This window comes from Mycteria americana, chromosome 8 (genome assembly GCF_035582795.1).
Source record: "Mycteria americana isolate JAX WOST 10 ecotype Jacksonville Zoo and Gardens chromosome 8, USCA_MyAme_1.0, whole genome shotgun sequence".
In the NCBI taxonomy this organism is placed as follows: Eukaryota; Metazoa; Chordata; class Aves; order Ciconiiformes; family Ciconiidae; genus Mycteria; species Mycteria americana.
Window position 1 is genome coordinate 35,085,243 of NC_134372.1, and position 16,621 is coordinate 35,101,863.

The window sequence follows — 16,621 nt, forward strand, 5'->3', positions numbered from 1 at the left end:
GACTGTACTAAGTGGTCTATTAGTCTAACTTATGGCTGTTAATCTTGTGACCATCATCTCATAATGGACGCACTTCTTGCTTAGGCAAAAAATCCCACACTTGCAAGCCAAAACATGATAAGAGTATGCACGTCTGTAAGTTGTGCCATTCTGACTCCTTCCCAATGGTGGCAGTCGTCTGCATCTGTTATTCAAGTCTTACTTCAAATTAAACTCAAATTTTAAAAAAGTTTCCCATAGTTCACTGGGAAAACTGTATTCTGTACAACATTAATTTAAATAACAGCAATAATTTAGGGGAAAAAATGCTGACATGTTAAGGTCCTAAATCAATGATAAAACTCTCACCTTGAATACTGTGCTCAGCACTGTTAATTCCACCCTAGAAAAAATAAAGAGAAAGATGGTGTCCTGAAATATGAACCAGATAGCTGCAAAAACATATCCTGATATTCTGTAGCACTTCTGTATTTGTACATGCATAAATATGGGGTTGAAAGCTTGAAAGTATTAGCCTACATTTTAATCAAACTAATAATTAATGCTAACATGAAAATGCAGAGTATTTCTTCTAATCGTTGCACAAATTCATTTTAACAAACTAATCGTCCTGCCAGTTGTACGCTCAGCTTCATCACTCTGAAGGTTTTCTTCATAACCTAAATTTAAGAGCAGCTTACATATTTAGTTAGAAACACTTAAAACCCCATGATGAGTGTAGAGATTTTTAGTTACGCTGCACTCTGTTAGACTGTGTGACCCATACCCTTAGGCAGCCAGTTCTGGTTGGGTAACAACTGGCATATCTCATTGCCAGTTGCCAAGATGAAGGCTTGCAAGCTTTGCCAGAGCCAAGTCACAGTACAGCCTATCTCGTTAACCGTATCAGGAGATACTGGTAAAGGCCTACACAGGATCTTTCTTCTTTAGCCCTCAAAAGCCTGGATTCCTGTGGATGGGAAACTTGCTTCAGTATGCTGTCTTTGGTTATTTGTGGTCCGTAATAACTTCTGAATCCACTAGCGTACTTAGGCCAATTTTAACTGGAGTATATGTGCCTCAAATAAAACTCTACCAGCTCTGGAAAAATCAGCAGTTTGGCAGAAGACAAAATTCCACGTGAGAAAAAGACTTTAGTTAGAGATCAACAGTTATTTGGTCTGGTTTTGTCCTCAGGCTGGCCAAAGGTCAGCATGGGTGCACTTGCAGTTAGCCATAGCCTGAAATGTTCTTGCCCAAGCAGTAACAAAGGAGCATAGCAGAAAAAAGCTTAGTGTACTGTGGAGGGTTTATGGGGAAATAGAAGATAAGGCTAAAAGATGTTGCAGGGTCCATACAGGAAGTAGGGCTGCTTGCAAAGACATGCAGGATTCATATTCGTACAAATACAGACATCCTTAGTTTCACAGCTGCTATCCTGGTTTTGAAGGCATTTTGCCTTGGGACAGGTTTCTAGAGATTCCTGCTGTTATCCATATTTACTTTAATCCATATTGGAGTGCCTTTTCTGTTCTGTTCTTCTTGATGACCAGGTATCTAAAGGGTTTTTGTCCTCTTTTTGCTTCCATGTTGCAGATTGGCTTTAGAGTTGAGTTTCTGGCAGGATACCAATAAGACATACACTGTTAAATAACAAGCAATTTTGTGGTACCCGTTCCTTTTTTAAAAGACATATGAGTAACTGTTTTTCAAAACAACAAAGGTAGAAATAGTTTGGAATGCACTTCATATCTTAGTAAGGAGTAAAAACTTCTACTTTCACAAATTTGTGTAATAAAGATTGGAGTTCACTAATCTCTCCTTATGCTGTGAACTAAACTACTTGCAGTTGATCGCTGCCCCTCTGTACTCTTGGGGGCTATCTTCTTGCAATATGGACCTATTGAAAAAGCTGCTTCCTGAGAGCTGCTGTCAGAGTTACGGGAAATTACTATAATTTCTGTATTACAAAATTTCTTTCCAGCCTGCCAGTAAAAGTTAGTTGAGTGCATTCATTGGGTGAACATGCATCTAAATGAAGAAATCAGTGGGTTTGAAGTAGTGTAATATATTTATTCCTTCAGGCTCACTGGGACTTAATGCAGGCCTGCCTAAATTTGGTGCACCCATGTGAATACAAACAAAATGAAACCACAGCTTCATAGTTCCTTTGGCCATGTGACTTGTGAACAGATACCTACGCACAACCTTATTATTGGAGAATCAGGAGTATTGATGAATAACTGCCTAAGTAACAAAAAAGACGGTTTTTGCCAAAGAAAAGAAACACATGAGTAAAACCATCAAACCGACCCTTTTTTTCCTTAGGAAAGTGCTATAAAATGCTTATAAATCAAAAAAACCAACATAACCTTTGCTTAGATCTAATTATACTCATTTAGATTCATTGTTCATGTAGTCAGAGAATTTTTTAACTCTTGCTACTTATTTGTAATTAACACAATCTCAGACTTAGAATTCTGATGTTTTAAGTGATACCATACAATGCACTTAAAAAATCATGTCTAACAGCTAGTAGAATATATATTATTAGGTTCTTAAAAATATTTTCGATTTGGGATATCATAAACAGAAACTGTAGAGGACTGAAACTTTGCATATCTGAATTATATATTACATGCTACTTTTAAAAATAAATTTGATTTTTATAAATTGACATAATTTTAATCAGAAGATGACAAAATAATGGATTTGTGGGATCTCAAGTGCAGAATATCTATTAAAAGGTTCATTCACAGCAGTATAAACTGATTCTAAACCCCCCTTTGAGGAAATACAAGTTTAGATGGGTTTGTTTTGTGTTTGTTTGACCCTTTGGCGCTTACTACTTAAGCAAGCTTATGAAATAACCCAGTGGCAAAATAAAGATGTTCTTCCAACTACAGACCTCGATGTCAAGGAAGAATGCATATAGCTTACAAATTCCTTGTATCTGTGGGGAATAAAGCTAGCTTAAAATTTGGACTTATTTCATGTGTCATTTTCTTAATTTTTTTTTCTGGTTTTCTCTTCCAAGAACAAAACCAAATAATTTTTTATTAAACATTATCTTTAGGGTTTGGAGAGTTTGGTTTTGTGGGGTGTTTTGCGGGGGGCAGAAGGGAGTCAGTGCTTTTAGAAATGGAATGTTTTTACAATTTACTCTAAGAAACAGCTATCAAATATGATTTAATACTGCTATAGTACCATTCATCTTCACTGCTACCATATTTACAATAATAAAAATCTAACAGAGTCCAATCATGATGAATTTCCTTTTCTGTTTTGACATTATGAAATAACAGTAATGAATTCCAAGTGCATTTATGACCCTAGCATTATTGCTACAGGGAATTTTATAATACTGTCTTTGATCAGTTTCTCAACTGTAATATGTTAATAGATTTTTTTTTTTATCTGTATAATTCCTGCAAGAAGTTTTCAAAGTCACATTTTCTGAAGCTATTATATTGTTTGTAGCTAAACTTTCTTCTTTTTCAAGTCCTACTTGTAAAATTCAGTAAAAGTTCTAGCTAGAATTACTGGCCTACAGGTTATTATCTTTAAAAGCAATCTGTTACATCAGAATTGTATTCTATTTGACTATCAAGAAATACCTCAAGTAACACTTCTATATATGTGTACTGGTGGGCAATACCAAACCCACATGGCAATTTTGGGCCATGTATAAACCTACAAAACATCTTTTCCACATTAAGCTTTTAAAAGTACAGCATGAATACACTGTTTTAAAACTAATTTTCATCAACTTATTTGCATTCCTTATATAATATCATAGACCAATCCATATCTGAAGCTTTTAATTATATAAAAGCAATAATGAGATAATCTGATAGTTTGTGATCGTATTTTTAAAATAGTTCATCTCTTTCCCAAGAAGTAACATAACATAGTTCTTTTTCTAATGAAAACAACGCTCACCATTTGTCCTGTGCTTCCCCCCCCCATGTCAGCTGATGCTATTTGTTATGTTTACCGCTGGTCTTAGCAGGGGAACAGTTATTGGCTGGAGCACTGATGCCAAACTAATAAGTCACCTTAATTATCCTTCCAGCCCTGGGCTAAAGTAAATCTTACAGTACTCAAAGAAATGTCCACCATTCTGCTTCTGATCTTCTTAATTCTGCAGGTCTTTAGTTCTGAATTATGGTATCTTTCATGTATGCAATATTCATGCAAAGAGTAAAATAAAAAGGCACATATGGTTGTCCTTATCTAATTCATTTTAAGGTTCTTTGATCTGCCAAGCCTTAACTACAGGAAATTTGCATAATTACAAGGGTTTTTTTAAAACATTGTTAGAATTATTCTCTCTCCTATTAGCATTCCAGTATGTTGTTAAAAGATAGCAGAATAATAATTAGTGCATATTCTGTGCTTTCACTTTCACATTGCTCAATTCACTTGTAATCTTACAACAAGAAATACTGTTAAATTAGCTACAAGGAATAGCAATTGCCAAAATGAGCATTAGAATTGAGAAGTACTTGGTCTTACATCTGCAGTTAATACCACCACAGACCTCCTCTCTCGGAGAGGAAATTCAATTGCAACAGCTTCTCCAAATATTTAAGGAATTTTATGCTTGAGATCAGATCAGGTCCAGGTGTAAATCTGGGAGAAGTATGCAAACTCAGATTTAAGTCATGCTTTCTGATCGGTTTCCTGCAATCTGGCTTTTCTACTCCCCATTTCTTTTGGAGTTGTTATTTTTAAAGAGACCCTACAGTTAAGTATGAGTGTCAGCCTGGATTTTCAGCTCCACATCTGCATTTCCAGGCTTTTATTGGCTTCTAAGAAATTTCTAATATTATTCTGACGCAGTGTTTTTCAGCTGAATTCTGTAAGCAATGATGTATAGCATAAACTACAGTATAATAACTAGGGTATAATATGTAAAGTTGAGCACAGAGTAAATCAAAGCTGTTCTTGTGGTGGGGGGAGGATACATAAGATGAATTTAGTAAAGCCAACCAAATGCAAGCTGTTGGGCTTTGGTTTTTTGTTGTTTTTTTTTTTTAAACTTCAGCATCCTAAAAAAAAAAAAATCATTGTTGATAATGAAATAGTAGCTCTCCTAAATCTCTTTGGTTTTGAATAGAATTTTGCTTAATGACTGACACCAGTTAGATTACTGCATATTACATCTATATGGCTCTATTTGTTAACAGTTCTGACCTTGGCTAAAATGCAGGCATGTCATTTTTGCAAGCTGAAGTGGGTCCCAATAATGATCTCTTGTGTTTTCTTGAGAAGGCTACCTACTTGATATGTTTGGTTTCATTTATTTTATTACCAATAACACAAACTGATTTTCTTAGAACTAATGTCCTTGTGGACCCAGAACAACGTAAATAAGATCAAATACTTTAATATGGAGTAGCTGTTAATTTACTGAAATGTTTTCAGAAACTGCACAAGGATGGCTTCATAGTGCAGCACCAGCACAAGACAAGCATTTGAAATTTGTTATTGCAATGTTGCCTGGTCAAGGGCTGAACAAGTCAAATGACTGGGTAGTCCTGGAGAGACTTCATACTATGAACATCAGGCTGCCTTCAGATATCAGCATCTTTTTACCCTGTTTTTCCTTCTGATACCCATTCCCTTTTCACCACAACCCAATTTTTCTGTATTCCTGTTTGCTTTCTCCCTCTTCTGTGTAAGATCTGAACCCTCAGATACCTTCTCTTTCTCTCCTTTGTAGGAATTCCTGCCTGTCAGCAGACAAGCAGATAGAAGGATAAGACTGGTGGCTATGCATTGCCAAAACTGCAGCAGTACTGGCTGACTCCTTAACACGTTGACTAGCCAGGCAGCTGAGGCAAAACTGCTCGCAGCTCCCTCTTGCCATTTTTGTGATAAGGACACCTATGGCAAGGGAGGGCCTCTTATTCTGTGCAGTGTGTGGCATACCCAAAATATTTTTAATATATTTTCTGATGTACCACATCTTGTATGTACCAGATGAAGCCTTGGGATTGTGCAAGGCAGGCCCAACCTGGCTGGAGCTTTGGGTTGATGTATTGTTTCATGTTTTCACTTCCACTTAAAATGGGAGAATATCTCTGTGTCTCGGCATGTGCTATGAACGTCTTAATTTTCTCTCTGAACGTAAAAATACACCAATAGACTTAGAGTTTGAAATAAATTGGGTCATAGCTGCAGTTTGTGTCTACCAAAAATATTAATCCTGTGGGCCAGGAACAACAGAACAATAAATGCTTAAGGTTTACTCGGAGATCAATATCCATACGTAGGCATAATATTATCATATGAATAGAGGCATTGAATTGCTCATATGGATCAAGTTATAATTTGTTTAAGCACCAGTATGACTGAAGCTGTATGGACTGGTAGCCTTTGCAATTCTCATTTGAGAGCTCTTTCATTTTGCTGGTTTTCCTTTTTTTTTTTTGTGTGTGTGTGTTAAACCTTCCATGGCAGAATGACCTTTCGCATGCTGTTAAGTCGTGCCCTTCTGGTTTTTTGAAATCTGCTTACTCTTCCCTGATGTTGCATTGAGTTCTCATGCTGTTTAACTAAATTGGATTGTGAGGTGAACACAAATGTCTATCAGCTATTATAGTAATGCATTTAAACATAAACATTGCAATATGTACCAGACAAAAGCAAAATAAGCTTAATTTCAGTAGCCATTTGACATTGCAGGATTCATTATGTGGAATTCCACTATATAGAAAGAAGAGTGTATTCATGGAACAAGCTGGAATCATTTAATAATTGAATAGCTGGATTCTGTTCAGAGGGATTTTCTGGTTGCTGTAGGTGGGGATACCCTGCTAGTATGTTTTTCTATATAACTCTTGTTTAGAAAACTTACTTGAACTTGTAATGTTGCATGCAATATTACCAAACTTGGTAATATTTAGGCATTACAAATTAGACAACTTTTCCCCTGTGCAAAGGGTTGGAATATCAGCAATAGGCTCATTTTATTGTTTGTTTGGGTTTTTAAAAGAGTTTTTAAAGAGTTTCTAGTTTTACTTCTATGATTTCATGGTGTAGAGTTATGCTTACTGAAAACACATATTCTCACATAAATGCATCAGATTTGGAGTCTGGGCTTCCAGAAGAAGCACTGCAAGTAACAGATACCAAAGTTGTACGTATGCACTTTAAATCCACTTTCCCCAGTTATTTCTGGAACTCCAGGAAAAAATATTGCAGAAAAAGTTGAGAGGTGAAATTGTGTACTGCATTAATCGAGAATTTCCTACTGCATGGACTAATTAAGAGGCAAACAGCTAAGTCAGAAGAGGGAGACATTCTCAGCCCTTAGGAAGCTGAAGTTGCCATTGCATAATTTTAAGCAGAAAAAGAGCTCTTTCTCCGCTGTTTTTTTTTTTCCCAACGAGTGACCTACAACTCCAAAGGCAGTAAAATAAGGGAACTGAAGTAAAGCTTTCAACTAAAGCCAAGGAAATAAAATTCTCCAACTTTCTAAAAAGCTTTCAAGTTTGGAGTTGTTGGTTTTTTGGGGGTTTTTTGCAAGCTGCTTTGTAAATTCTTACACATATTACAGAGGTATTTCATTATTATCAGTTATATTTTCCCTTTCTTTTGCAGTAAGTGGTTCTGGCATATTTTCAAATAAAATAAGGAGCTGCCAGCTTCAAAAGATGGGGAAACACTTTGGTGTGCAATGTAGCACAATACTGATAATCGCTGTAAAGTAAATAATCACTGTAGTGTTTCAACTATGCAGTAAATTTTACCTAACTCTTGAAGTGGCTTTGTCTTATTCCAGCTGTGGCATGCATGTTGTTCACAGCTATGCAGCAATTTATGCAACTTCTGCATGTAGTTTTTTGGAATAACTTTCAGTTTTTCTAGGATGCATATGTGTATCTAATCTATAAGAAAGCAGTCATTCTTGTGTTGACCTCAATATTAAGGTGGATGATGGTACAGAAGAATTTAGATGCAAGTCTGAGACTAAAGACTACAACTCAGATACTATGTTTTACATGATGAACTGCTTTTTACCAGAAAAGCTGCCTACATTGTCAACAGGTACAAAGAATGTATGTCTAAAACAAAGCAACTCCTTGTTATATTTTCTAACTCTGTTGGATTTGGGTGGTTTTTTTTTTTTTGACAAGTTGATTCACACTTCACAAGTATCTTCAGTTCCTATTTTGGTGAATGTATTAAAGCTTCTGGTAAATGCATCATTTTGCAAATTAGAGGAAAATACAGCAACTGGAAGAAATAATGACATAACATTTTTATTTATGAAAATACATCTAGCTATTCAATCCTCTAATATATTGAATTTGGGGGACTTTTGAAAGCCTAAATATTGTTACTGTATTTTAAATTAATCTGAATAGCTTTAATGGACTACTTAAATGCTAATGATATTTTGTCAAGAAAAGTATAATAAAAAAAAATTAAAAGAATGGCGCTTCAGGAGATCACAGGTTTGAAATAGGAGTTTCCATTAGTCTTTCAACTCTGTGTAGTGATCTTGTATGTTCTGCTCTATTATTCCACAAAATATGCTTATTTAAACTGACTGAACAATATCAGTATTGTGAATCTATTTATGTAGGTTCAACTAGACTGTTCATAAATCCAGTATCACACATTATCAGTTCTGTTTAAAGAAACAATAGAAAGCATTGCTTCTACATGTAAACGCAACCGCTTTCCATTCATAAAGTTAAATTGGCTTCATTTAAGCACTTATGCCGCTTAGGTGTAGTCACCCTGAAATAAGCTGTTGAGGACATTGCAATTTAACCCAGGGCATATTGTGCTACTCTTAAGCTTTCAGCAAGTTTACATCAGTATAATGGAAACAGAAGGGAAATGCCTTAATTCAGATATAAAAGAACAAGTACTGTATGTGTCATAGATGACACCTCATTCTGTTTTTCAGACAAGGCTTTCAAAAGGTTAATGATATGTATTGCTTCAAATTTTATATGCCAGACTTCAAAAATAAGGAAATTGATTCAGCGATGTTCAGAATTATTTCTGAATATCAAACTCTGCAAAATATTCTAAGGTTTGGCTGCCCATCATCATTAGCTATTTCTTAAAAGTTTGGTCTCTGACAGGCTGAAACCACTGAAGACAGTGTCTTAAATTGTTGAGGTTTTTTACTCTGCCCAAGGTTTTTTAAGCAATAAACTTAGTGACTTATGATTTAAAACATGTTTTACATGTTTATATACATTTACATGTTTATATACAAAATATAAACATCAACACCTCTACCAATACCATAGCCCATGATATCTGGGTGCTTCCAAATAACTTGTTTGAAACAAGAAGCATAAGGCAAAAGACATAGTGTTGTATAGTCTTTAAAGTAGTATTAAAAAGTAGTAATGTACAGCATGAACATGAGAAGGTATTTTAATTCTTGTTTATAGTAACAGTTCTACTAATGAAGCAAAACAAACTGTGAAGCAACAGCCACTTTCTCTATCTTGCTTGCACAGACTTTCAAAAGCTTAATGAACGATCTTAGTGTAAGAAATAAATCCCACCTTCCTGCTTGAAGATGGAATGATATTTTCAAATCTTCTTGGAACAAGTAGAAAACTGTTTACAATAATTTTACCACAGAGCAAATAGCCAGAGTTGCTATTTAAATTAAATTTGAAATATTTTCGTAAGTAAATTAATTACCAGTGACTGAGAACTTCAGAAATTACAATAAACTGCTAACAGTACTCTCTGTAATTTCTCTTTTTATTTTTAATCTTTGTTCAAGGTTTTTATGTTTCTCAGATGAACACTTGTCAGTCTTAATTACTTGTTTGCAATTCTAAGTGGAACATTTGAGTAACCATCACACTCTTACAGAATTTATGATGGATGTAGGTGGAGTAAAGCAAGAAATAGTCTCACAGATCTATTTGTAGTCAGCTTTAAAGTAAATTAGAACCTTCAATATACTATCATTCCAAGTCCTGCTTAGCTAATATCTCCCAATTTTAAAGGCAAATTAAAAAAAAAGGTATGCGCACACTTTCTGCCTGCTGTGTAGAAGAAAACATTCCTTTCTGACCTTTGCAAATGATCTATTTACATCCTGAAGCATAAGATTTCATTATCCTTATCTTAGTAGGCATAAGAACCAGTGTTAGCAGCCATGAAATTATTCAATGCTTTTAAGAATGCTAGCTGCAGTATCTGACTCTCTAACCTCTTTAAGGCTGACTGCACACTGTGTATGACATTTTCTTTTATTTCCTTTAATTTAGTTGACATTCATTTCATTTGTATGATGAAAGAAAAAAGGAAGATCTCGATTGCAGTCTCCTCAATCCTAAATATTTCACTCAAAAGTCATTCTAAAAGCTTTTCAATGTTAAATATTACAGCAGCACCTTGTTCTTTTGGGAAAAGTCTTTCAGAATTCAGCATTAGTGAAGCAAATTTTTAAAGAAAATTCTTTATTATGTTCTAGCGTGATGAAGTAATATGTACCTTGTTTGTTTTTATAACTAAGTCAAATTTAATAAACCTACCTTTGTTCCTTTCTACTTTTATATTGGTAACCAGTGCTTTCAGATATTATGTGCTTACTCTAATTTAAGAATTACTCAAATTTTAGATTTGGAAATTGAGACCTAGAGATTAAGCAATTTAGAAAAGATAATGTAAGGGAAGTCAGTGACAAAGTGGGGACAGGCTCAAGACTCAAGTCTTACACTGTTACCTCAACTTATTTGAAAAACCCCTGTTCTTAAAGAGAAGAGCTGCTCAGCTAATGCTGTCTGCCACAGGTTCCATAATCTAGGAATTCACCTAACAATGTACACAGTACCCCTTGCCCTCACAACAGAGGACTGAAAGTACAAATCCTATTTAAATATTTCCACCTCTACTTGCTCATTACGGGGTTCTGCATGGGGAAAAAGTAAATCTAAAATATGCCTAATCTTTAGGAAGTCTGTTACTGTTTCTTTTTGCTAATAGCATTTTAGCTTAACAAAAAGGTAACTGCATCAACCTGATTTTTCAGATCTCATCTAAGTGTATTTAGTTGACATTTATCTTGCCTTTTTAAATAAAATTATCATAGCTCTAAAACTACAGTAATACAGATTATTTACCTCATGATTAAACAGGACTGTTTCAAAACATGCCTGACAGCATATGGCAAGCTTCTTCCTAAAAACCTGGTGGAGGGCAGGGAGGCTAAGAAAAATAGAACCATGAAGTAATCATTGTCTTGAATAGGGGTTCAAAATTATCATCATCCAATATACGAAGTAGTTTGTCCCCCATAGGAGGATATAAAAGCTGAAGAGCTGCTTCTGAAAGTAGGTGTCATATCTTGGTAGTCCCTTGCTGTAACAGCTTTTATAATACTCTTGTACAGTCACTTTCCAGAGACTTCCCACTGGGATCACTGCTGCTTTATAGTGGCAAATGCATGCTTGCACTTATCGGGCTATCTCCAGGAGCCAAGAATGGGAGTTTGTTTCTGTTTTTTCTTGAAAGGATGTTTGGCTTTGCCAAAGAAGTTGTGGTGGTGGTTGTTTGGGAATTCCCCCCCACCCCGCTCTGTTTGCCGCAACTATGCAAGATGCAGTGCAACTAGTATAGCCAACAGCCAGTTGTCCGAAGCAAAATACTAACTTTCAGAATTGAGCATTGGAAGAAATTGTGGAGAGGTAGAAAGGAGTTGGCTGTAAATTCATTACAAAATGTGAATTCATGTTCTTTAATTCACATTCTGTTATGTTTTGCCACTTAACGTATAATTTCCAATTTCAGGCATAATCTGTCAGGTGTCAAAGCAGAGAAAAATCTGACACTTAAAAAATACTGACTGTACTTCATATCTTCGTGAAAAACTGTTTCTACTGATCACGTAAACCTACTTCTGGTTGTCAAGTATCCCTTGAACTCATTTCTATTAATCTGGTGAAGGGCTGAATTCACTGTGGTGCTTATGAGGTGCTGTTATTCCTGCTGTGGAACCAGATCACTTACTAAGAGGCTTTCTAGAGAATGAACAAAGAATCTACATAGGATCTGAATGGAGAATCTACATCAGATCTACATAGGATCTGTTTGCCACAAATTAGAAGATTACAAGATTTTTATTGAAATGGAATACTCAGATACTTTGGATATGGGATGTTAGTGAACCTGTTGATAGCTGCAACAGTTGTCTGTTTCCCTACTGCCTTTTCAGGAAACAAAGAATGTTATTTTTCCCCTACAGTCTCTTCTTTATTTATAATTACATGCTCTCACTAGGACCTAACTTGCAACCACTGTAATCCTGTTGTCATTATATCAATTTATTATTTGAGAATTTGTTCATGATAATTTAATTAGCTAATTCTGTGACACAAGAAAAACCAGTAGTTAGTGATTAACACTGATAAGAATTAAAGTGAACCTTCATATGTTGAGTCTGAGCTTGTAAATCAATGAGACAAAAGACATGGCACTACTCATATCAGAATACATGTGGATAGCTGATTTCCTCTCAACTTGTAACAAATAGTAGAGATTCAGTTTAATGTAGAAATGGTGCTCAAAAGAATCATTTTACCCAGAAATCTAAAGCATTTAGGCTATTCTCCAAGTGAGTGCCCACAAGTAGTTTGGAAATGTGGGACTGAGCGTTTAAGAATTAAGTAATCATGCAGTTGATTAAAGTTTTTTAAACATTTTTATTACTGACTCTGAAATGTGTATCTGTGTAAAAAGTTGGTGGGTTTGGGGTTGGTTTTTTTTTTGTTGGTTTTTTTTTTTTCCAAAAATACTTACTTGGGCTTCTTTTCTAAATTTATTTCAGCTGGACAGCTTAGCCAGTCAGCACACTTTGCTCTCCAGTTGCCATACAATGTGCTAGGTTTGGGACGGAGTGCTAATTTCCTCGACCATTTGTATGTTGGCATTCCTCGTCCTTTAGGAGAAAAGGTTAGTTGAGATTTAAGATTGTCAAGCTAATATTTATTGCATTACCTTTCCTAATAGAGTTTGGATGGAAATGGAAATACTGCTAGGGACACTTCCGCTCCTCCACCCCCCCCCCACCCCCACCCCCCCCAAGCAAGAATATCAAAGAAGTAAGTTTGAATACAGAAAAGTTTGCCAAAAAGAACCTTGCATGCCTGTTTTTTGGGGGGGTGTATAAGCTGCGAAGCTACCACTTAGACCAAAAGATGACTGAAGCTGTTTATAAATGTTAGCACAGGTATATAGTGCTTGTTTTTATGGTCAATGTGTATTAGATCTGAGGGTCCAATTATTATGGTCTCAGCTGTAAGACTTTCCTGGCGTTGGTCTGGCTGGCCTGTAAACTCATATAATCCTTTCTGCCTCAGTGATAAAACCATGATCAGTATGATGGGAGGTAGAGATTACCGTGACTATCTAATCTTCAGATGAAACATAAAAGTAGGGTCCTGACCATTTTCAGTCTTTAAAGATCTGATGGTACTACTTTAAAAAGTGAGGTATTCGAATTGGCGTACTGGCCAGATTCTGATTTGGATAATTGCTTTGCCCGCCTCCTTTGTAGAATTGTTTCTTTTCTTTTTTCCCTATTATGTTGTGGCTTTGTACTTTTTAAGCAGATGCTGTGTTTCATGTCAGCAATAGTTATTTTGCTTTTTACTCTTTTTTTTTAAAAAGCACTTTGGCGCTTTCAGAATAAAGGTTTATACAAATGTAAGGAAATAATCACTTATATTTAAAATTTTAAAAGAGCAACTGTTTGTTGAAACATACAAAAGGATAAACAAACAGAGAATTGCTTTGCTTTTAAGTGTGTTGGTTTGTTAGGAATTGACATAGCCTTTGTTTTGCTTTCAGTCCATAAGAAAACAAGAATGGACAGCTATCATACCAAACTCCCAGCTTATAGTCATCCCCTATCCTCATAATGTTCCTCGAAGGTAACTTGATCATTTTGATTTGCACTTCACAAAATTACATTAATATAGAGTTTAAATTAGGCGTTATGTGTAGGTTTAAAAATAGTCACTTGTATAGAAAGTAAATTTAAGAACAATTGGGGCAAGGGGGTCAGTTCTGGAGATGTAGTTGCCTCTGACTAGGCAGAATACTTCTCAAGTATTTACACAGACTCTTAGATAGTGCCCATAAACAATCAAAATCTATTACCAGCTCATACAAACAATCAAAGTGTATTACCAGCTCAACTCCTGTAAATAATAACATATATGCTAGATTTACCAACATTCTTTTTGACAAATTGCAAGCATTGTAATGATTGAAGTGAGCATTTTTGTTTCACCAAACATGCAATTTCTGTCTAGTTCCATATAAAAGCTTTAGTTCAGCCCTTCTGAATGCACTGTTGCTACAGGTATGAATGTTTTTCTTTAAAGGTGAATGGGTTGGTTACACAAGAACTTGAACACTGAATTCACTTTGCAATTAAAACGTTTATCCCAGAAAGAGAGTGTGTTTCTCTCTTTGCTATTAGAGAAAACATTAGTCACGTATTCCAGCTGCTTTTTGCTGCTTCATCTACTAGTGAGGTCAGTTGCATTTATCATGCAGAAATGATTCTGACATCAGTTTCAGCAGTTAATTTTACTATAGGACAAATAACAGTTGAGCAGTGATGTGCCACTTGAGTTGCTAATTAACAACCACAGGAAAAACATTTGCTAGATGAAGAAAATGTACTTACAGTCTTGAGGTATTTAAAGGTATGTGTTATGCAGAAATTTTTCTGTCTTATCCTTAAATTATTTTTGTATAGAGTAAGTTTATGGACACTGTAGAGTCACAGAGGATAGAATCCCCAGAAGAAATCACATTTAATAATAAACACTTCTTAAACTTATAACTTTTTTTTAACATAGATATGTTGTTTCCTGAGAGGCCTCAGTGCTGCCTCAACATAGAGCCTCCTGCTGACAGTTCTCCCACGATAGGAAGCCTGGAGTACACAAAGGGTGTTAACTGAGCCTCAGGACCTCACGACATTTGAGCGATGTCTTCCAGAAGCCCTTAAAGTGCTTAATTTTGTTGCTCCCCAGCATTCTCCTGCCATAATCAATTGGTTCTGTTGCCTCCAACTGCAGTCGTCCCTGGGTGAACTTCAGACTGAGAGATGCCTAACCAGCTGAACCCCATGAGCCTGTCCAGGAGGAGCTTCTCATGTGCAGGACACAATCTATCTTACAGGCTTATTTAACCCTGCTTCTCCATCTCCCCAAGCCCCAGGCAGTTTTGTGGAAGGTTTTCCTACACATTTTACTTTGTGTTGGGTAGGGGCAGGAGATAAATATCCTAATGAGAAAAAAGTCAGTCCCTGAGGATGTCCATAGCATTCCTGGAAAGTTAAATAGAAACTGAATTTAGACATGGCATTGCCTGGAAGTAATTATATTAAGCCATATATTTCCAAATAAACACCATGAAGCTTCAGTCTCTAAGTATAGCCACTAGTTTCTGTAGACCAAGTTGCTACCTGTCTTACACTAGCAGGTTCTTTTCATCTTTATAAGTTAAATCTGTTTTCTGCTTCCTGATGAAAGGTATTCATGTTTCCCTGTATTTTCTTCTTTTGTATAGCTGGAGTGCCAAGCTGTATCTGACCCCAAGTAACATTGTGCTGCTAACAGCTATAGCCTTAATTGGTGTCTGCGTTTTCATCCTGGCAATAATTGGCATATTACACTGGCAAGAAAAGGTAAGCTTAATTAACTAGATTTTTTTCTATATTTTCTATATTGTTTAACACTTCCTAATATTTTACAGTCTTGTACATTGGGGTTTTTGAGTAGTTTTCTACAGTATAATTTCTGACACAGGCTGCATTAATTCCCAAAAGGTGTTTATTATTAATTCAGTATTTACTGCAAGCTTAAAATTGGCATTGTTTTTATTTAAGCTCTAAGACCCTTAAAAAGGGAAACGAAGAGCAACATCGATAAGCTTTTGCTATTAAGCTGTTACTCCTAACTAAATGAGACATTTTTGTTTCATATCTAAGTTTTCTATTTTGCAGAGTTTTAAGGAGTACTGTTTTGGAAAATGGAACATAAACTCAGTTTACTTATCTTGAGTTCTGCTGGTAATCTAAAAATAAGGAAAATGCCTCTTTTTCTGTATCTATCTTCGCTGATTGCACTGACATTAGTATTCAAGACTGTATAGGGAGTCAATCGTGTGCATATTGGCTGCTTTGCTCTCTGAATTATACATGCAGTGTATAGAAATCCATTGATTTGAAGACGCATTTTGAAAGGGGCCTTTCATGTCACAAAAGAAATGCGTTCCCATTTTTCTTAACTATGCTCAGCTCACAATCATATCCAACTGGCAGGATTGCCAATAAATGCTACTACATACCCAAACCATAATCTTAGCTGTCAAATAAAATTACTGCACATTTTGACATGGTAGAACTGTTTGTTATTTTGTGCTTGTGGAAGTAAAATGACCTTGTTAAACATTCAGATAGGCTTTGCGCATGCTTCATATTTAAATAAAACACACAAAGCAAAGCAATACAAAGTTTATGATGACTGTCCTTAGCATGTCGTACTGTACCAAGAAAGCATTGCTAACTGGTAGCTAGGACTATGCACTGGCTGGGTTTAACTCTGTCTCTTAAGCAACAAGAGTAGCA

General features: G+C 35.7%; 1 protein-coding gene across 3 annotated transcripts in view; it reads left to right on the forward strand.

Moving 5' to 3' along the window:
- Positions 1 to 16,621, forward strand: part of ITFG1 (integrin alpha FG-GAP repeat containing 1) — a 92,750-nt gene that overhangs the window by 71,497 nt on the left and 4,632 nt on the right. For 2 of the 3 annotated variants that reach the window (XM_075510684.1, XM_075510683.1), the window contains 3 exons: positions 12,803 to 12,927; positions 13,825 to 13,907; positions 15,562 to 15,679. In XM_075510684.1, the coding sequence (XP_075366799.1) occupies positions 12,803 to 12,927; positions 13,825 to 13,907; positions 15,562 to 15,679 (326 nt within the window). Of the gene's footprint in view, positions 1 to 12,802; positions 12,928 to 13,824; positions 13,908 to 15,561; positions 15,680 to 16,621 lie in introns of those variants that run through there. The other variant, XM_075510685.1, reaches the window with a different exon arrangement.